The sequence below is a fragment of the Pelophylax lessonae genome, assembly GCF_965119305.1.
Source record: "Pelophylax lessonae genome assembly, chromosome: 4".
NCBI lineage: Eukaryota > Metazoa > Chordata > Amphibia > Anura > Ranidae > Pelophylax > Pelophylax lessonae.
The window spans coordinates 88,303,974-88,326,282 of NC_138771.1; the positions used below are offsets into that span (position 1 = coordinate 88,303,974).

General features: G+C 41.5%; 1 protein-coding gene across 7 annotated transcripts in view; it reads left to right on the plus strand.

Annotated features, from left to right (window-relative positions):
• DMXL2 (Dmx like 2) overlaps window positions 1–20,963 on the plus strand; it is a 429,248-nt gene extending 408,285 nt beyond the window's left edge. For all 7 annotated transcript variants that reach the window (XM_082252816.1, XM_082252819.1, XM_082252821.1 and 4 more), the window contains 4 exons: window positions 6,803–6,894; window positions 12,246–12,298; window positions 18,845–19,062; window positions 19,180–20,963. In XM_082252816.1, the coding sequence (XP_082108942.1) occupies window positions 6,803–6,894; window positions 12,246–12,298; window positions 18,845–19,062; window positions 19,180–19,389 (573 nt within the window). In that variant the 3' untranslated portion in view covers window positions 19,390–20,963. The remainder of the gene's footprint in view (window positions 1–6,802; window positions 6,895–12,245; window positions 12,299–18,844; window positions 19,063–19,179) is intronic.
• Window positions 20,964–22,309: the final 1,346 nt, after the last annotated feature.

Here is a 22,309-nt window from a genome sequence, read left to right on the forward strand (position 1 = left end):
ATATACAGCATGCAGCATTTGCACATAAACTCTGTAAAAAAAAAAAAAAATGCACCGCGAACGCATTGCACTTGCGGAACTGAATATGGGGATTGAGATGTTAACAAGACCTATATGGGGATTTTGTGTTTTATTATTATAATTGTTATTATTTATAATTTTAGTACTGTTAAAGCAGACCTCCAGCCTTACAGTGCCTTGAAAAATATTCACCCCCCTTGACTTTTTACCTATTTTGTTACATTACAGCCTTAAGTTCAATGTTTTGTTAATCTGAATTTCACGTGATGGATCAGAACACAATATTCTAAGTTGGTGAAGTGAAATGAGAAAAATACCGTATTTATCGGCATATAACACACACTTTTTCCTCCTAAAAATGGAGGAAAAAGTAACAGTGCATGTTATACGCCGATATAAAAAAAAAAGCCCAGGAAGCAGCGCCGAGAGGTAGAAGGGGTGGGCGGCGCCGAGGAGAAGGAAGGATGCGCTGTCATCGGAAGTCCCGCCTCCTATGCCGACGTCTATCATAGGCGCCGGGACTTCCGATGACAGCACGTCCTTCAGTCTCCTCCGCCCGGCCCGCCCCCTTCTACCTCTCGGCGCTGCTTCCTGGACTTTTTTAAAAGTCATTCGGATAGTGTCAATGGCGCTGGATGAGGCTGCATTCGTGGGCAGGGCACTGGTGAGACTGCATTTGATTAAAAAAAATGTTCTGAGTTTAAAGCTGTTTATTTTAAATTTCAGCTTTTTTCCTGAAACTTCTCTTCTAAAATTTAGGTGCGTGTTATACGCTGGTGTGTGTTTATACACGCCGATAAATACGGTATATACAGTGGGGATCGAAAGTTTGGGCACCCCAGGTAAAAAATTTGTATTAATGTACATAAAGAAGCCAAGGAAAGATGGAAAAATCTCCCAAAGGCATCAAATTACAGATTAGACATTCTTATAATATGTCAACAAAGTTAGATTTTATTTCCATCATTTACACTTTCAAAATAACAGAAAACAAAAAAAATGGTGTCTGCAAAAGTTTGGGCACCCTGCAGAGTTAATATCTTGTACTGCCCCCTTTGGCAAGTATCACAGCTTGTAAATGCTTTTTTTAGCCAGCCAAGAGTCTTTCAATTCTTGTTTGAGGTATCTTTGCCCATTCTTCCTTTACAAAAGTCTTCCAGTTCTTTGACATTTCTGGGTTGTCTGTCACACACTGCTCTTTTAAGGTCTATCGATAGATTTTCAATTATGTTGAGGTCAGGAGATTGTGAAGGCCATGGCAAAACCTTTAGTTTATGCCTCTTGATGTAATCCCCCGTGGATTTCGAGGTGTGTTTAGGATCATTATCAATTTGTAGAAGCCATCCTCTCTTTAACTTCAGCTTTTTCACAGATGGCATCAAGTTACCATCCAAAATTTGCTGAAATTTTATTGAATCCATTTTTCCTTCTACTCGTGAGATGTTCCCTGTTCCACTGGCTGCAATACAACCCCAAAGCATGATTGATCCACCCCCATGCTTAACAGTTGGACGGAGGTTCTTTTCAATAAATTCTGTGCCCCTTCTTCTCCAAGCGTACCTTTGCTCATTCCGGCCAAAAAGTTCAATTTTAACCTCATCGATCCACAGAACTTGTTTCCAAAATGCATCAGGCTTGTCTATATATTAATTTGCAAAGTTCAAACGCTGATTTTTGTGGTGAGGATGTAGAAGAGGTTTTCTTCTGATGAATCTTCCATGAAGACCATATTTGTACAAGTATCTCTTTATAGTGGAATAGTGTACCACAACTCCAGTGTCTGCCAGATCCTTCTGGAGGGATTGTGCAGTCAAACGTGGGTTTTGAATTGTTTTTCTCACAATCCTGCGAGCTGTTCTGTCTGATATTTTTCTTGGTCTTCCAGATCTTGCTTTAACTTCCACTGTTCCTGATGACTGCCATTTCTTAATTACATTCCGAACAGGGAATATTGACATCTGAAAATGCTTTGCTATCTTCTTATAGCCTTCTCCAGCTTTGTGAGCTTCAGCTATTTTCAGTTTCAGTTTTCTAGACAACTGCTTAGAAGATTCCATGGTGCTGATTGTTGGGGCAAGGTCAGATGAGTCTGGGCATTTAAAAACTTTGAGATTGACATCACCTGGTCTTCCCAGACGATGGTTGAGAACAATCCATGTCACTGGCAGGTCTCAGCCTTGCAAAGGGGGTAGTGCATGCTATAAATTCTGCAGGGTGCCCAAACTTTTGCAGATGCCATTTTTTTGTTTTCTGTAATTTTGAAAGTGTCAATGATGGAAATAAAATCTAACTTTTGTTGACATATTATAAGAATGTCTAATCTGTAATTTGATGCCTTTTGGAGATTTTTCCCTCTTTCCTTGGCTTCTTTATGCACATTAATACAAATTTTTACCTGGGGTGCCCAAACTTTCGATCCCCACTGTACATAAAACAAATTTTTAGAAATAGAAAACAGAAAATTGGCATGTGCGTATGTATTCAACCCCTTTGTTATGAAGCCCATAAAAAGCTCTGGTGCAACTAATTACCTTCAGAAGTCACATAATTAGTGAAATGATGTCCACCTGTGTGCAATCTAAGTGTCACATGATCTGTCATTAAATATGCACACCTTTTTTGAAAGGCCCCAGAGGCTGCAACACATAAGCAAGAGGCACCACTAACCAAACACTGCCATGAAGACCAAGGAACTCTCCAAACAAGTAAGGGACAATGTTGTTGAGAAGTACAAGTCAGGGTTAGGTTATAAAAAAATATCCAAATCTTTGATGATCCCCAGGAGCACCATAAAATCTATCATAACCAAAAGGAAAGAACATGGCAAAACCGCAAACCTGGCAAGAGACAGCCGCCCACCAAAACTCATGAACCTGGCAATGAGGGCATTAATCAGAGAGGCAGCACAGAGACCTGAGGTAACCCTGGAGGAGCTGCAGAGTTCCACAGCAGAGACTGGAGTATCTGTATATAGGACGATTACAAGCCGTACGCTCCATAGAGTTGAGCTTTATGGCAGAGTGGCAAGAAGAAAGCCATTACTTTCAGCAAAAAACAAAATGGCACGTTTTGAGTTTGCGAAAAGGCATGTGGGAGACTCCCAAAATGTATGGAGTAAGGTGATCTGGTCTGATGAGACTAAAATTGAACTTTTCGGCCATCAAAGAAAATGCTATGTCGCAAACCCAACACATCACATCACCCAAAGAACACCATCCCCACAGTGAAACATGGTGGTGGCAGCATCATTCTGTGGGGATGTTTTTCAGCAGCCGGGACTGGGAAACTGGTCAGAGTTGAGGGACAGATGGATGGTGCTAAATACAGGGATATTCTTGAGCAAAACCTGTACCACTCTGTGCGTGATTTGAGACTAGGACGGAGGGTCACCTTCCAGCAGGACAATGACTCCAAACACACTGCTAAGGCAACACTTTAACGGTTTAAGGGGAAAAATGTAAATGTGTTGGAATGGCCTAGTCAAAGCCCAGACCTCAATCCAATAGAAAATCTGTGGTCAGACTTAAAGATTGCTGTTCACAAGCGCAAACCATCCAACTTAAAGGAGCTGGAGCAGTTTTGCAAGGAGGAATGGACAAAAATCCCAGTGGTAAGATGTGGCAAGCTCATAGAGACTTATCCAAAGCGACTTGGAGCTGTGATTGCTCTACAAAGTATTGACTTTAGGGGCATGAATAGTTATGCACATTGACCTTTTCTGTTATTTTGTCCTATTTGTTTGCACAATAAAAAAAAAAAAACATCTTCAAAGTTGTGGGCATGTTCTGTAAATTAAATGATCCTCAAACAATCCATGTTAATTCCAGGCAACAAAACATGAAAAATGCCAAGGGGGGTGAATACTTTTGCAAGGCACTGTATCTTCAGTCTTGCACCGTTGTGCAGTCTCCTCTCCTGTAATGAATAATCTCTGATTTCACTGCATTTTCACTGCACGCTAAGAGCTTTTCACAGTGTGTATTAGTAGCTGTAGCAAGTAATGTAGTCAGTTTCAGCTCTTCCAAGGTTATTTAAGAATTTCCTTCCCAGACACCGATCCACCCATTTCACTTGGATTTAGGCTATTTCCACATGGATTTACAGGATCACTTGTGGATGATACCTAGAATGGTCTGCATGCAAAGACAGCCTGCCTAGGAAAGCACACTCCTCTAGACTGACATCCACTTGTCATGTCTTTTTCATATTCTTCACTCTTTTCAAGAGCCAGTCCACTGTTTGCATCAAAACAGAGAGCTCTTGAAAGTACTTTAGTGAAGCAGGGTGCTGTAATGTTTTCGGGAAGCTATGTACAGCACCTTACCAGCCCCTCTCTCCAGTCTGAGATCTGCCTGCTATATACATAGAGAAGCACAGAGGCCCCATGATGCAGTCAATAGGTCTAAAATAATGAAATATACAGCAAACAAGTTTAAGTTTTTCTTTTATTTTCAATAGAATTATGATGTGGGGGTTGGTTGAGAGGGTGAGGAATGATTTATAAGCAAATTAAACTTAATCTGTAATTAGTTCTAAAAAAATACCCATAGTGTGATTGCATATTTTTACTGGCAAGCTTTTACATGCTTTATCTGTGTATTCACTTGTTGAAACAAGTATGCTAAAGTTAATGAGATTCTACAGAGAGCTACATGAGTATAATAAAATCCCCTGGAAACTAGACTTCATGTTTACATAGTTACATAGTAATTACAATTAAAATATACGGGTCATCTTTTGCTTTCTCTCACAGCCAATAATAATCCATGGGAAGGCAAACATTCTTCGTAAGTCTGATAAATTCAAAAAACATTCCCAAAAACACTTTAGACAGTCTCTAGAAAGTATTAACTACCAAGTAACAGTAAGGGCAAGGCATTTCACCCTTGTGTCACTGCATTTCTAAATGGCTTCATTCTCAGTAATGCAATAATGTCAATGTATGTTTTAAAGAAAAAAAAAATAAAAATGCAAGAAGCGTAAAGATGTGTGGGCACTATAACTACATACAGTAAAACCTTGGATTGTGAGCATAATTCGTTCCGGAAACATGCTTGTAATCCAAAGCACTCTTATATAAAAGCAAATTTCCCCATAAGAAATGATGGAAACTCAGATGATTTGTTCCACAACCATTTATTCATAAGTCCTTCAGTTTATAGTCCATATAAAAAGATTATAGCCGTGTAAAAGTTTGTGTAACCATAAAATGTCCATTAACAAATGGCAAACTCCACAAGGGGATTAGAAGCAAAATCCAGCAGGAGCTACAGAGTATAAAAGAGAAGAGAGGCGCCTCTAAGTGTAGCAATATGCTTACATTTAATGAAGGTTCAACATTTAGCAACTCACATGGTTGATGATTAAAAGAGGCACACCTAAGTATGCAGGCATCCAAGGTAAAGCTGTTCACATTACACCATGGGCAGTTTACGTGCCTCCGTCATCCGCTACTATCTGCAGCTCTCCTCTGTCTCCATCTGTCCTCCCCCCCCACCCCTCCTTGCCTATCAGCTCTCACTAGTGCTACTCTGCTCCCCTCCCCGCTGCTACAAAACTATGTGATCTGTATACCATCTTCATTGATAGATAAGAACTTGTGTCCTAGTGTCTGTGCTTAATAAAATAACAAAAGCTGACTTCTACCTGATTTTACAGCACCTCACGGTGCTCTTATGACTCCTCGGCTCTCTCCTCCTCGGTTTCTCCTCCCCTGCTGACGTCAGCGGGAGTTCTCGGCCCTGTCCGCTGGAGCTGTCAGATGGGGAGAGGAGAGGACACATTTTCTTATCCAACAATGGGGATAATATAAAGATCACATAGTGGCTTAACAACCACTTTAAGTTGTTATCAGTCATGCCTTTTTTCAGAGTGCTTAGTTGATAGGCGTGCATGCTATTATGACATGATTAGTTCAAGTGTTTTAACAAAAGAAACAGTTAACCAATCATGTCATCAGGAAATTACATCCCTGATTTCATTTCATGGTGAAACACTGCGTAGGTCGTGCCCAGCTCGTTTTTACAAGGAATGTTTTTATTGAAAAAAAAAAAAATAGAAAGCTAATTTGTACCTGCATTGCACGTGGTCGTTGCACAGCCCCTTACACGTGAGTGGGTTTCATTTTTGCTGGCATGTGTAAAACCCTGAGCGGCTGCATGACCTTTTTTAGGTGGGTGGGGGGGGGGGGGGTGCTGTAAAAAATGCAGCCCCCTGACCACCCATTTTTAACAAGTCCTAAAGATTAATCTCTCCAGTGGGTAACAAATGGCAGTAAAGAACTGATAGATATTTTACCCCTACCCAACTCAGTCTAAACAGCTAGAGTTACTCTTTAAAGCGGGATTATGAAAGCATTATTATATACCATACATCTTCTGGTGCCTGCACACACTCTTTATTTAAACTCTGATATACCCCAAAATCAGTGGTATTTTATTGCTGCAAACCAGATCCACAGCTGTAATAGTTTTACTGTATTCTGCCCCTTCCTGCTGTCCCAGTCTCCTTACTGGGCCACCCTTCACATTCTGCTGCCAACAGGAGGAAGAGGAGACCTCAACCATTACAGCTGTCATTTTCTTTTATCCCACTAATTGTTGTGGATTTGAGGCCATTTGGTTTACATTATAAAATGGCTTGTATAGTAATATTTGTGGTAACATTCATTTTTAAAAGGATGGATATTGATAACTGTTTTTTTTTTTAGAATAGCATTTTAATTATTTATAATATATTAATGACGCATTTCTTCTTCCTTTTCTTTCTTTCCTTTCTTAAGAGTTGGCAGTGTCATAGTAAAACAACGAGTGACTTTGCCTTTATTACCTCATCTAGCTTGGTGGCAACATCGGGGCAATCAAATGATAACAGGTATATATATATATATTTTTTTTTTTTTGTCTAACCCAGTTGGTTAATATAGTAAATTTAATTACAGTGGCATCAGTATTAAAAGAAGAGTAACATTCATCTTCTTTTAAAAATATTTTAGAATTTTCTTTGCTGATAGTAAATATTCCACTTGTCAGCACTTTAGCTGATGACTTTAAACTGAATAAATGACAGAATTTATATATAAATTCTATCTAGAGTTTGAACTTCCTACCTAGTACCAGCATTTGCTGCAAGTCACTGGAATGGAGGTGTCCACATGCTGATGTGCAATTCAAATTAATGAAAGGTCCATAAATTGGAAAGCCGGTATACTAGTATGAGGAATTTTACTGTGAAAAATGTAAAGCTTGTCTCTAGCTTTGCTATCACCTTAAAGCCTGTCTCTAGCTTTGCTATCACCTTAAATAGTTCCTTTTGGCCAGGTTGGACCAAATAAATGATTTCCTTTACTAATTGATGTGACTGCTTTTATTGATGTATAAACTGTATGTAACCATGTGTTTTGGGGACTTCCTGTCTGCTGCCAATACAAAATTTAGTTCGGCTGAGTGCTGCTCAAACATTCCCAGGAAGCCTTGTATTTTTATAAACAGGACCCTGAACAGGACCAACTGAATGAACGAGGTAAGATAGGGTTTCCAGCTTGTTATCTTCCACCGATGACAGAAGCTGATAGTTTGCTGTCTCTTCTGTCAACTAATACCTCAGAGCCTCATCCACAGGAACTCAATTAGAGCCTGGGTTATTGAAAATTATTCATATCGGACATGCTGACCACCCTATTCAGTCCGCATTCATTCTTTGAGTTTTCCTGCAGAAAAGATATTCACTTAGCAATGGTTGATTACAGGTGTTTCGGAGCAGGAGGACTTGGGACAAATAGAGCCAATTCCACTACAAGCCCTGAGGAAACCAAGTTTATTTTAGGTTGAGGGCGGTTTCATTGTTCCAGAGCAAGATCGCACAGTGACACGGCTTAATCCCCCTAATTTGAGCTCCTCCCTCACGCAGATGCATAATATGGGATCTGTTTGATGAAAGATTTTTTTCTGATATTTTCTCTGATCTCCTCCAGTGGCTATCATACCAGCTGTATATGTTCTTCTGCCTCTCCCCCCCCCCCCAATTATATCCTTGGGTTAAAACCTGAATTGCCTAGCGCAGTTACATTTCCAGGAGACAAGAGAGTCAGACATCTTAGTGAAGGTTGCTGAAATGTTTTCACCATCAATATTTTTTTTACAATAATTCCTTTTTGCCACAAGCTGGACCCGGAGTGTATCTAATCTATAGCTGAACACACCTTGCTCTGTTCCACTTCCACATACTATAGTAATAACAAAAAAGAGGCCAATTTCTAGAAGGTCTTCCTTGGTTTGATCAAGCCACTCTCTCTCTCTCTCCCCCTCTCTCTCTCTCATCTATATATATATATATATATTCATACACAGTATCTCACAAAAGTGAGTGTTTGGGGTCGTTATCCTGTTGGAATACTGCTCTGCAGCCCAGTCTCTGAGGGGAGGGGATCATGCTCTGCTTCAGTATGTCACAGTACATGTTGGCATTCATGGTTCCCTCAATGAACTGTAGCTCCCGAGTGCTGGGAGCACTCATGCAGCCCCAGACCATGACACTCACACCACCATGCTTGACTGTAGGCAAGACACACTTGTCTTTGTATTCCTCACCTGGTTGCCACCACACACACTTGACACCATCTGAACCAAATAAGTTTATCTTGGTCTCATCAGACCACAGGACATGGTTCCAGTAATCCATGTCTTTAGTCTGCTTGTCTTCAGCAAACTGTTTGTGGGCTTTCTTGTGCATCATCTTTAGAAGAGGCGTCCTTCTGGGACAACAGCCATGTAGACCAATTTGATGCGGTGTACAGTCTGAGCACTGACAGGCTGACCCCCCACCCATTCAACCTCTTGCAGCAATGCTGGCAGCACTCATATGTCTATTTCCCAAAGACATCCTCTGGATATGACACTGAGCACATGCACTCAACTTCTTTGGTTGACCATGGCGAGGCCTGTTCTGAGTGGAACTTGTCCTGTTGAACCACTGTATAGTCTTGGCCAACGTGCTGCAGCTCAGTTTCAGGGCCTTGGTATTCTTTGTATAGCCTAGGCCATCTTTATGTAGAGCAACAATTCTTTTTTTCAGATCCTCAGAGAGTTCTTTGCTATGAGGTGCAATGTTGAGCTTCCAGTGACCAGTATGAGAGAGTGAGAGCGATAACACCAAATTTAACACAACTGCTCCTCATTCACACCTGAGACCTTATAACACTAACGAGTCACATGACACCGGGAGGGAAAATGGCTAATTGGACCCAATTTGGACATTTTTACTTAGGGGTGTACTCACTTTTGTTGCCAGCAGTTTAGACATTAATGTGTGTTGAGTTATTTTGAGGGGACAGAAAATTTACACTGTTATACAAGCTGTATACTCACTACTTTACATTGTAGCAAAGTGTAATTTCTTTAGTGTTATCACATGAAAAGATATAATAAAATATTTACAAAAATGTGAGGGGTGTGCTCAATATATACTGTATACATTTTGACTGGCCTATCTCTGAGAGAGTATTCATCCTTCCTGTGATTTTTGCTTCCTTGTATTGTGGAGGAAGAATTAAAAAATATATCAATTGTTCCCACTGGTGGACCCAGTCATTCTTGCACTATGCATTCCTTTCACACATGTATTGATTATAAGGAATGAAGCAACGCTCAATAACACACCTAAAGCATATATTATGAGCGTTTTCCGTGCGTTGTGTTTTTGAAAATGCTGGTTAAATGTCCGTGAAAGTGTTGTTTTTCTAGAGGAAGTGCTTGAAGGGGATGTGATTTAGATGAAATGATCTGCTTTGAGACATGGGTAGGTTGTGGTGTGATAGAAGGCATTTTTGTGACTCCTGCAAGATGGATTCGTATACTTTGATTTGTTTGACAGTTTGCTTGGTCCAGTTTAAAATAAGTAGTGCTGACACCAAAAACTTGCTGGCGAGGTCACTTGCTGGCACTAACACTTTGATGCAAAACGCTTTGCCACTCCAAATAATGCTCAATGCCTCTGCTCCTGCCTGGCACTGTCATTGTTGCTGGCTGGCTTGATGCTTTTGCATGCCCACAGAAGTAAATGGTGTTGCCACATGGCTGCTCTGCACGAACAGGAAGTGGCTGAGCTGCTCAGTTCTAGTTCTTTATTTCCCACTGGGATATAGGAACCCTCCACTGTCTCTGTCTCTGCTCCATCACACAGCTAACACTTTATCAATGCTTAATTAACACGCAATAAATGCTATAGGGGTGGTTAAGGTGCAGTTAAAGTAAATGTAAACCCTCCCCTTGTAAAAGAACCCATTAGGTTTAAAATAGAGGAGAAACAGTAGCATATTGGTCTTCCCTGTAAATGGCTGTTCAGGGGGGGCATGTCAGGACAAGTCTGTTCATTGGAGGTGAGCAGGGTGGGTTCACAGCACAGCTAGAGAACTGACTATGCAATGATCTTATGCCTAGTGTGGTCAGTTTTGATGGAAAAGCAGAGGGACTGGTGTCCATTGTAATATTCATGGCAGGCTTTGAAAATGCTGCTTTTTCTTATGCTACACGGGTACTAAGTATCCTGGAAGCTAGTTCTTTGTGCTACCCTGGTGTTATCTCCTTTTTGTGTGAATGTCATTTTCCCTTCCAATGTCATGTCTGAAAGGTATGTCAGACAATTTACACTTCAACTTATGGATGGGTCAGGACTATTATCTATGACTACCTGACACATCTTCCTTTGGGAACTGACCCCCTCTGATTTCCTCACAGAGCGGTTCTTCCCTTTTTAACCTGGCTGGGTAGTTATTTTACCTTTTTTTTTTTTTTTTCTAGGGCTTCTGTCCTCAGTAAATTAGTTCTCCTTACCAGAGATGTCAGGGTTCTTGGGCTTATTTTTTTATGTTCAGCATTTCACAGGTCCACCACCTGACCCTCGGTTCAGACTAAAACTGATTTTTGCCAGGTGGCTCTTTAAGCCTCTGCTGATTTGCGCTTTTGCTTTCAACTGTCTCTTTGGGTCCAGTGACCCTTCTTGTTTTTCATGTGGGCCTGTTGCTGCTGTTTGGCTATTTTATCTCCCACCCCTCAGATTATGGCTTTGGGACATCTCATGGTCTAACACGTAATACATGTGTCCTGTACGATTAGGATAATAGGAATTTTGAGGTACCTGTAAATTTCATATCTTTGCAATAAAGTAGAGAACAAAGGATTCTTCCCTCTTGATTGCACACAGGGGTAGCCTGTCAGCAAGTCCCAGCCAATGGTTCATGGCCGGGACCTGCTGATAAGCTGTGTGCAATCACAACCCAGAGCTCTGTGTTGGTAAACAATACAGAGCTCTGTACAAAGAGAGTGACCTGTCAGTTTGCAGGGATGAGAAACTGAGAGATCTAGTAGTAAAAGCAGCACACACACATCCTAGATGTTAACCCTTTTCCAGCCAGTGTCATTAGTCCAGTGACAGTGTCAGGTAGGTTACTGGCAGTTAGTCAGTCCCCCTCCCCCCCCTCCCCAGGATCAGTTAATGTCAAATTGCCCATCTCACTATTGCAGTCCCATTATAAGTTGCTGATAGCCACCATTAGTAGTGTTTAAAAAAAAAATGATTTGTAGACACTATGACTTCAATATCAGTTCATTATCAATAAAAACGTACTTAGATTTTTTATCAAAAACATTTAGCAGAATACATTTTGGGCAAAATTTATAAAGAAATTAGATTTTTTATTTATTTATTTTTTTTTATTGGATATTTTTAGCAGAGTGTAAAAAATATAGGGTTTTTTTTCCAAATTTTCAGTCTTTTTTTTTTTTTTTTTTTCATTTTATATCACAAAAATTTTAAAAACCCGATGGTGATCAAATACCACCAAATTAAGCTCTATTTGTATGTAAATTTCCTTTGGGTACAACATTGCATGACAACACAATTACCAGTTAAAGTAGCGCAGTGCCGAATGGCAAAAAATGGCCTGGTCATGAAGGGGGTAAAATCTTCCAGAACTTAAGTGGTTATACTGTAACTCCATTTTGAATTGCTTTATCCCTTTGTAATTGTTTGGCCTTTAAGATAAGCCCCCATGCACATGCTGGCAATCTGCCTAATGAAAAAAAGGAAATAACTGAGCTGTCAGGTTGTAACTATCATATTATGAAGTCAGTGTACGCTTGGCACAGGAGATGCTAGTTTCTGTTTCCAAACCTTTTGACCTGCCACACACTCCCTGTTAACTGCATTTCTTTTTGCTCTTGCTTTAGAAATGTTTGCCTCTGGGACACGTTAATATCACCTAGTAACAGTCTTGTCCATGGTGAGTAAGCTATATTCCTTTAGAAATTTGTCAAAATCACTTGTTGGAAATTTTTAGAAAATGGCAACAACTTTTGTCTTAAGTAATGCTGTGAATAGCAAAGTTTTAGCATCTGCACAAACCTGTTTTTGTTGTATGTCACAAAACATTGCATGCAAGAAGGTACCAGTTTTCTCTAATATATTGTACTACAAGGTAGGCTCCTATCACACTGATGCAGTGCAGTTTTACCAAAGTACAAGTGTAGAGCAGCGATGTTCTTTATATAATGAGGAGTATGATAATCACATGGTGCACAGCAGCTGGTAGACGTTAAACATTTTTAGGTTATTACACATAAGGTTAATGTGTTAAATATACATTATACCACCACCTGTGTTACAGACCTATGTTAAAAAAAAAAAAAAAAACATAGCTCACAAGCAATATAGTTATTTCTCTTTCGTTCATCGATGGACACAGAGCTCCATAAATCATAACTAGTGGGTTATATTGCCACCTCCAGGAGTAGGACTAGGCAGAACAAAAAACACCTGGCTATGCCCATGGGCTGTCACCAGCTGGTATATAACCCCCCTCTCTGCTCTAGGTAATCAGTTTTAATCTGCCTAGTCAGGAGTAAGGACCTAGGCTCCCAGCTGGGATCTCTGGTCCTAGTAATTTTCTCCTTCCTTACATCCTTTTTTCGTTGTCTCTCGGGAGATCTGCAAACGACTGCAGGGCTGGTCGACGGGCTGGATAATCTAGATCCAGTGGTTTCCCCCAGCCCAGCCAGTGAGCGCATGCAGACTGCAGCTACGCACTAAGCGACCTCACGGACAGAGGCTGGTCCGCGTGGTAAACAACAGTCGCAGCCGTCCCTTGGCCAACAGCTCCCCTTCTTCGGTGGCAAAGTTTTGTCTAGAGCGTTACCCGCACCATTGAAGGGTAATTACAGCCTCTCCCCTTTTGGTGGTTTTCTTTGGGGTGGACGGGGGTAACCTCCAGGGACAGTTGGACCTACTTGTAAGGTTCCCTCCCCCAATCCTTAAATCCCTCACTGAGCTGGGCTTCCCCCACTCCCATTTCCCCCTGTCTGGACCCAGAATCTGGTGGGGGTCCCAGGGCAGAGAATGCAACAGTAACCCCTGAGGTCTCCCCCCGCTATCCCCACTCTGTAAGGATCCTGGGGTAGTGTGTGTCACGCCCTGGTAGGCTGGAGGGGTCCCAGTGTAGGAGACCCCCAGGTGCACGCCCTGCTGTTTGCAGTGTGGGTATAGTGCAGGGGGTCCCAGCGCAGAGGCCAATGCAGATTGCACAGCAGATTCTCCCCAAATGTGTGTCCTACCTTCAGGGGGGTCCCCTTGCAGAGGGTGCAGGAAAGATCCTTGCAGCATGCTTCAGTGTTTGCAGCTAATGGTGGCCATTGTCCCTTAGTCTGGCAAAGGCCCAGGAGGAAGCATCCCCCAACCTTTCCCTGCTCGGGCTGTCTCATCCTGAGCCTGATGCAGCCGTAGACGCGGCCCATCCAGGGGGATTTAATATCAAACCCCTGATCCTTCCGATAGTGAGGACAATTCCTCCATGGTTGCAGCAGCGAATGAAAAAGCGCTGCTAGATGCACATACAACTGCAGTGCGTCAGAGACTTTAAAAATGGAGGATGCGGCTAATGTAGCCACCAATGTGGCTGTATCGTTTGGTCCACACAAGTCACATCGTACTCCAAAGGTGTTTCCTTATCTACCTTATTTTGACAGGTTTTCCTGTAAGGAATGGGAACAACCAAAAATACCCTTTGTGGTCCTCAAATGTTTTGCTGTACGTTACCATTTTGAGGATTCACTTTTAAAAAAGTGGGCTAGTCCACTAGTAGTGGACTCTCCTGTTTCCAGGTTGAATAAAGCAACCAAGATCCCAGTAGAGGAATCCCCGTCCTTTAAGGACCCGGCTGACAAGAAGGCAGAGGCTGTGCCACGCACCATGTTTACTATGGCTGGTTTGGCATTGCGGCCAGTCTTTACCTCAACCCTGGTGTCTCAGACCCTAACTGAATGGACCAAGCTTTTGCGCCAGCGCCTGGGGGATGAGCAGGTCCCCGCTGCTTATGTTGCTTTAGCGGACCAATTGGACCATGGGCTGCAGTTTATTTGTGATGCAGCTTTGGATACAGCTCCTGTGCTGTCCAAACTTTCTGTTTCAGTGGTTGTGATTAGGCATGTGTTGTGGCTTAGTTGGTCTGCAGACCAAGCCTCTAAGAAAGCTCTCATTGATCTGCCCTTTCAAGGCGATCGCTTGTTTGGGTCTACCCTGGATGACATCATTAAGGGTATCACGGGGCGGAAGAGTACGTTCCTGCCACAGTCAAGGAAAAGGAAGGAGCCTTTCCACAGACAGGGGCCCTTCTTAGCCCATAGAAAATTCTTTTGTGCTTTTGGGATGGAGAATAAAGGAAATAGCTCTTTTAAATCTTCCCCAGGAGGTTCCAAGCAACCTTGGTTTGGTAAGCCTAGAGCTAGCCTTCCCAGACCAGCAAACAAGACTCCTTCAGCATGAAGGTCTGCCCTCACCCAATATTGGGGTGGGGGGACATCTTCGCTGGTTTCTGGGCCCGTGGACCTCTATGGTGAGCATCAAGGAGATCCGCGAAATGTTTCTTTTTAGGTACCCAGGAAGGGGGACAAAGCTTGTCCTGTTCAGGTTTTTTAGGTCCTGAGTCTCCTTGTGCAGATTTATTTCCTGCAAAGGTTTAAGTGATGTCCTGAACTACCTAAGGTCCCCCCTATCCCTGTCCAGGGAATTGATTTACCAAGGTCTGAATCTATTTCTGACCAGGGGGGTCCTTCCTCTGCACAAACTTCAGGGACCACAGGCCGTAATTCACCGGCTGCTGTCATACTGATAGTTCTCTTTCCTATTTTGTATACAGGTTCTGCATCTGGTGGTACCCACCTTCAATACAGTTCTGTTTGCACAGTTTTACATGCAGCTCTTTTAGCAGGATCAGCTCCACAGAAGGACAATGAAGTTCGTGACTAGGTCCAGGTGTCCAAGGGCCATGGTAAGGCCAGTATCATCCTCAGCTAAGGCTTCTTCCGCAGTTCCTGCGAGGAATCAAGAGCGAGAATCTTCCAATCATCCTGGTTGCTGTAAACACCCCTTGGGGGCTTCCTCTCAGAGAAGACCAATTGCCCAAGGGCCCATCTACCATCCTGCTTTAGAGTAGCTGGTTTTAATGGCTTATCTATTGAAAGCCAGGTACTGAGGGATAGAGGTCTGTCTGGATCACTGATCCCTACTACGGTGAAGGCGAGGAAGTAGTATTCCAGCAAGATATACCATCGTACATGGAAAGAGTACATTTCTTGGTGTGAGTCGATTGGCGCTCATCGTCGACCCTTTTCTGTGGCTCAGATCTTAACCTTTCTTCAACAGAGCGTTGATCAGAACCTGGCCTTGAGTACCATTAAGGGCCAGATGTCTGCCCTGGCAATCTTCTTTCAGCGACCCTTAGCCACGCACGCTTTAGTTCATACCTTCATTCAGGGGGTTCGACATGTGGCTCCACCTGTACGGTCTCTTTTGCCATCATGGGATTTAAGTTAAGTACTTTTGGTTCTCCAGAATCCTCCATTTAAGAATATTCGGGAGATTCCCTTGTCTACATTATCCCAGAAAGTGACATTCTTGGTAGCTATAGCCCGCAGGGTATCAGAATTGGTGGCATTATCTGGTCGCAGTCCCTATTTAGTGGTCCATAGGGATAAAGTGGTTCTTCGTCTCTGTCCATCATTCCTGCCCAAAGTTGTCTCTGACTTCCATTTGAATGAGGACATTGTGTTGCCTTCCTTGTGTCCCAAGCTGACTCATCCCAAGGAAATTGCCTTGCAGACCTTCGATGTGGTTCGTGCGATTCGGGTGCATCTGGCAGCTACTGAGTCTTTTCGGAAGTCAGACTCGCTTTTTGTGGTTACGGACGGACCAAGAAAAGGGCTGGCCGCTTCTTCGGCTACCATGTTCAGATGGATCAGACAGACGGTGATCAGGCCTATTCCATTAAAGATCAGGTTCCAACTTTTCCTGTCACGGCACATTATACTCGGGCGCTGAGTGCTTCTTGGGCCTTCTGTCATCAGGCTTCAATATTGCAAGTTTGCAAGGCAGCCACCTGGTCGTCCATGCATACCTTTACAAAATTCTATAAGGCAGATACTTTGGCATCTGCGGATGCTTCTTTTGGCCGCAAAGTTTTGCAGGCTGCTGTTTAAAGAGGGGTTGTTCCCTCTTGAGGAGTGCTTTTTCTTTAAACCTTTATTTTTTAGATGGGACTCCTGTGTCCTTGTTAAGGACGCTTATGTTTAGCCTTGGTTTATTTTCCCCACCCCTCATTTTCCTTTTTTGCACTGCTTTTGGACGTCCCACTATTTATGATTTATGGAACGCTGTGTCCTTCGATGAACGAAAGAGAAAATTGGGTTTTTGTACTTACCGTAAAATCCTTTCTCTGAGTTCATCGGCGGAGACAGCACCCACCCCTCTATGGAGCTTTGATACCTCTAATATTGTTACTAAACTCATTACCTAGAGCAGAGAGGGGGGTTATAGACCAGCTGAGAATGGCCCATGGGCATAGCCAGTGGTTTTTGTTCTGCCTAGTCCTACTCCTGGAGGAGGCAATATAACCCCACTAGTTATGATTTATGGAGCGCTGTGTCCGTCGATGAACTCAGAGAAATTGTTTTTATGGTAAGTACAAAAATCCCATTATTTATTTTGTATTTTCTCCTGAGATCTAGCTGATGACATTGGTGTAAATAGTTTGGTGCTGATATCTTCTAGCCAGCATCCCATGTCCTTGGAGGCCAAAAATGTATATCTGCTAAGAGGCCAGGTTCTTTGAATCTGTCTCGTCTTTTGTAAGTTGCTGATCCCTTTGGAGTAAATATAGAGAGAGATGGAGGAACATGTGACACTGCTAGAATTAACACATAGGAACTATTCAAATGGAAAGTCAAAGGAATTGGAATTTACAGCTGAATGAATATGCTGAAACTCAGCTTCACTGATTCCCAGTTGTATAGGCTGACTGGTGTTGCCTTTCAATAGGTTTAGGATTAAATCTAGTAAACCAGTTGTAACCCTAAAAAAAATGACCCTGTTCCTTTAAAGTGTTACTAAACCCAGGACCCTGTATTCACAATATCTGGTCTCCCACAGTACACAGAACATTGAAATGCAATTATTTTAGTAAATATAAACTGCTAAATACCTTTTCTCATTATCAGTTAGAGCAGTCTTGTGACTTCTATGAGTGTCCAGCCAAGCACTGGTTAAAGCTTGTAGGAGGAGTTTTCTGACTGACCTATGAGACTGCAACCCATGTTATGTGTGTGAGCCGCTCAGGCTGCAAGGAATTGTAGTCCTGTGCCTGCTGCTGTGAGTCCTGGCTGGGAATGAGCCCATCCAGACAGTAATTGATAAAGAGCTGAAGATCTCAGAAGATCTGAACAACATTAGAACAAGATCTGCTGTGTGTAGACAAGTGGCAGTCTCAGCCTAGAACCACGCCCCCAATGCATTTCACTCCGGCCACTGGAACTTACTAATAGGGATGTCCTATGAGACTGCAAGATCCCCTGACCCTCTGTCTGCACAGTGCTGATTGGCCCTGTTCTGATCACATGCATCCTCCCAAGAAAAAAAAAAAACCTCTCTAGCAATACACACCAAACTGAGCATGTGCAGCCTGACTCCATAGTCCCTGTGTTATCAGGATATTATCAGGGGACAGTGTGAGGAGGGAAGGATAAGAGAAGCCAGGATCAAACAGCCTTTTTACATAATGCGCAGTATTAGCCCCTTAAGTTCCACAAGCATGCTTTACTGCATTTACAGACTATTTTTACGGTTGTGGGCTTAGGAACACTTTAAAGCATGAATAACAGCACAGTGCTTTTGCTGTGTAATTTGTGCCTTTCTATCATCTAAAATACCTGACTGATCCTTCCTGGTGCTGCCCTACCCTCTAAACTGACCACGTTTATCATGGCTGCTGATCCCTGATTACTGTGCTCAGTTTATGTGGCTCCGTCATCCAATTGTCTCTCCCCCTCTCTCCCTGCCTGTCAGCTAGTCTCTGCAGATCTTCTCCCTTCCCCTCCCCTCCTGCTGCTAAAATAACTGTGTTTTCTTACTAGAATCCCCAGTGTTAGATTAGGTTGTGTGCCTAGTGTATGTTGTTTATATAAAAAAAAAAATCTCGCTTTATACCTTATTTCAGAGCAGCGCTCACGTGACCACCTGCCACTCTCATCCAGGCTGATGTCAGCGGGGAATTCTTAGCCCCTCCCACTGTAGTTCTCAGATAGTGGGAGGAGTGCAGTGGGCGGTCACGTGAGCGCCTAGTGGCACTCGGAAATAAGGTACATTTTTTTTATGAAGAACATACACTGGGGCACATAAAATAATCTAACATCAGGGATTCTTATAAGAAAACAAAGTGTCTTTACAACCACTTTAAGTAATTTGTGAAATTTTAATAATGTATTTTTTTTCTTCTACACTTTAGCATTCAATTGCCATGAAAATGGGGCCACGGTACTTCAGTATGCAACAAAGCAGCAGCTCCTTATTACTGGTGGCAGAAAAGGATTCATTTGTATCTTTGACATTCGACAAAGACAAATGCTTCACACTTTCCAGGCTCATGATTCAGCAGTTAAAGCTCTGGCACTGGACAACTCTGAAGAATGCTTTGTCACTGGCTCAGCAGAGGGTAACATGAAGGTAGAGCATATTACAATTGTATTTGGAGAAAAAAAAATGTCTTTCTTGTAGTAATCTGGCATAACTGTTGTTGGCCAGAGTCTAAGCAATCTAATAACATTGTTTTTTCCGCTTTAGGTGTGGAAGTTGACAGGCCATGGTCTGATTCACTCTTTTAAGAATGAGCATGCCAAACAATCCTTATTCCGTAATATTGGTGCTGGTGTGATGCAGATAGAAGTTGGCGAAAACACACGTATCTTCTCCTGTGGAGCAGATGGCACTCTGAAAATGAGGGTGTTACCTAATGCTTTGAAGACCCAATCTGGCATATTTGATATTCTTTAAGCTGTTATATTACAAACCAGTCTCCCACTGCTGCAACACTTGTAGGAAGAGTTAGCAAGGAGTTAGAAACTTTAGAATACCAGTGTAAAGGCTACTTACTATGGAACCAGGTTTAATGCTGCTGTAAAAGATAGATAATCATGTCTGTCTTCTTGGTTAAGGACAATAGGATGGTGCAAATGAAGAAATTGCTGACGAACCTATACTGCCCTGGCAGATACTACTGAAAGTGCTGGCATCGCTTAGATGTATTGTTTAAATGCTACACTTTATTTTGTGTTCAGAAATTCATTCAGTGGTGAAACTTAATGGATAGCAGACTGCTGGCTATAAAACTGCCAGAAACCAAGGGAATCTATGGATTCAAAAAGGGATCCAGTAGCTTTGAAAAGTTTACAAACACCACTGATTTAATTTTAAATGCCTGCATGTATAGTGCAATGATATGCCGCTCAGCACTGGGGCCAAGTGCACATACACAAAAAAATGGATTGACTTCAGAATCTACTCTTATTTCATAATTCGCAGTGCTCCTATAATCACTAACGGACAAAGTTAGAGTGGCTTGTTTTTTTTTTTTAAATTATTATATTATTATTTACATTTTTAACTGTTTACATTTATTCCCAACATTTGCTTCCAATTTTGAAACTTGTACCTTAAGAAAGCATGTCTATATTTTCCTTGGATTCTGTAATAAATGAAGGCAATGTGTGAACCTACTGTCACATTCGCTACAAAATATATGGAAGTTGGTTTTAGGAATTTACTCTGAATATTTCAAGGAGTGAGAGGAAGTCATTAATTTCCTTGGCGGGTATCTTTTTATTGTCAATTTTTAAAATTGTTTTTATTTATTTTTTGTTTAGTTGTTTCATTGTAATTTGCACATACTTTTAACTGCAGTGTTTACTTTACACTTGACTTTTGCACATTACCACTTTGACCACCTGACAATATGGCTTTAGGTCTTGTTTTTATTTAATAAAACCTGTGTTGGCTGTAGTGAATGTGAACATAGTTTCTGCATTCATGCTTTGTTGATTTTTTTTTTTTTTTTTATAATACACTTTGGGGTTTGATCAAATTCTGCTGGACACCCAATCTGTCCTTGAGTAAAATGCACCCAAATATCATGGCCACTGCTCGGACAGGTTCCACAGCACCATGTTTTAAAATGAATGTTTGGCTTCCTGTGGCCAGATAGTGAATAGTCAAAAACTAAATTATTACACAGCATATGTATAACTATGCAGCGTTAAATATTGTTGGCTTGTAAAATACTAGGCAGTGTTGTCTTATTTTGATGTAATTCACTGTTGTAAACATACATAATGTTAATAAGCTACCCAATACTGTCTGTGTATTTAACTGTCCTCTTTTGACTTGTCTTATTATTTTTAATGCAAAAGTGTGTATGTGTGTTGTACTGTAAATTATAATGGCATTTCATGCACCTTTCTCTGATGACATTGCCTTCTTTGAGGACAATTTAAACATTTAAAGTGTGTATAGGAAAGAGAGAATCGTTGTTAGTTTTACCTTTGTAACTTAAATAAACCCCTTTTATTTCATGGAAATACTTTGTCTGCAGTTTATACTATGACATCACTTAAAAGTATGAACTATAGAAGTATGACAAAGTTAAATATTACATGCTGAAAATCCCATTGAAAGCAATTGTAGAAAAGTGATAGGAACACCAGCAGTCCTTTTCAAAGTAATTTTATTCCACCAGGCTCAATATACATTGACTATCAAAGGCTAAGTCCACCTTTTGCAAACAAATTAAAATAAATAAATAAATTATCTCACATTTGCAGAAAAAAATGTCCATTCATTTTTTTTTTTTTTTTTTTTTTTTTGGAAATGAGCCTCCAAAGCATTGAAAACCCAATTAGTAAATTGTGGGTATAATACACAGACTTTTCCTCCAGTTCCTTGCTTGTAGCGGATTATGGCATATCGGTTACAGAGCTGGAGGCAGTATCAATGGACTATGAGGGCGGTGATTACCACACTTATGTTTTATTGATAACTATAAGTATGTCTGCTGTAATGGAAGACAGGAGTTGTAGTTCATTCATTTCTCTCTGTGAATGACATGGCTGTGTGAGCAGAACTCCACACAGTCATGCAAAATGTAAAAGTGACAGCTGCCTACAGAGAGAAGAACTCCTATGTGTGCTGTAGGATGTTGGGGGGTTCAGCTTGCAAACATCTTATGTTACACTCGAAAAATGGGTGTACCATGGTCTAAAAGGTGGAGTTAGCCTTTAATAAAGAGATTTCCAAACAAATTCCACTTAAATTCTCAGGAATAAGTCACTTCTTTGGACTTTCAGAAATGTTACAAGTCTGCATGGGCATTTTCTCATGTGTCACAATATGTAGTAGCAAAATATGTTTTCAGAATAAAGCTGAATATTTTAGAACTAAATCACAGTCATTGATATTTAGGCCGGTGACTACCCAGGCTGGGATGTTCTCAGCTGCAGAAGTAAATAACAAGCTAAAAGGTAAGAGACACCAAGATGTACATGATTTTCTGAATCAGTATTGCAGTTCAGGAGATAGGATAATGTCCGAATAAAGATGTTACTGTCCTACTGGATAATTGGCACGCATTCACTTAAAGCAGACCCTCATCTATTAACATCCTCACACCTTCCATCTGATACCACCTTTTTTAATATGCTTTTAATAACGCTTTGTTTTAATTTTTGAAACTTAATTTCCTGAATCCCCGTCTTGGGATATCCACATCACACAAAAAGGCAGTTTGCGAGCTCTCGCACATGGAAAGACGGACCATGTATTTATGCATGCACTGGATTTTGTTTCAAGATGGCAGTGCAGGAGAAGAGTGGAGTGGAGAAATGGGAACTTAATTTGCAAAGAATAAAACGCTGGACTCCAG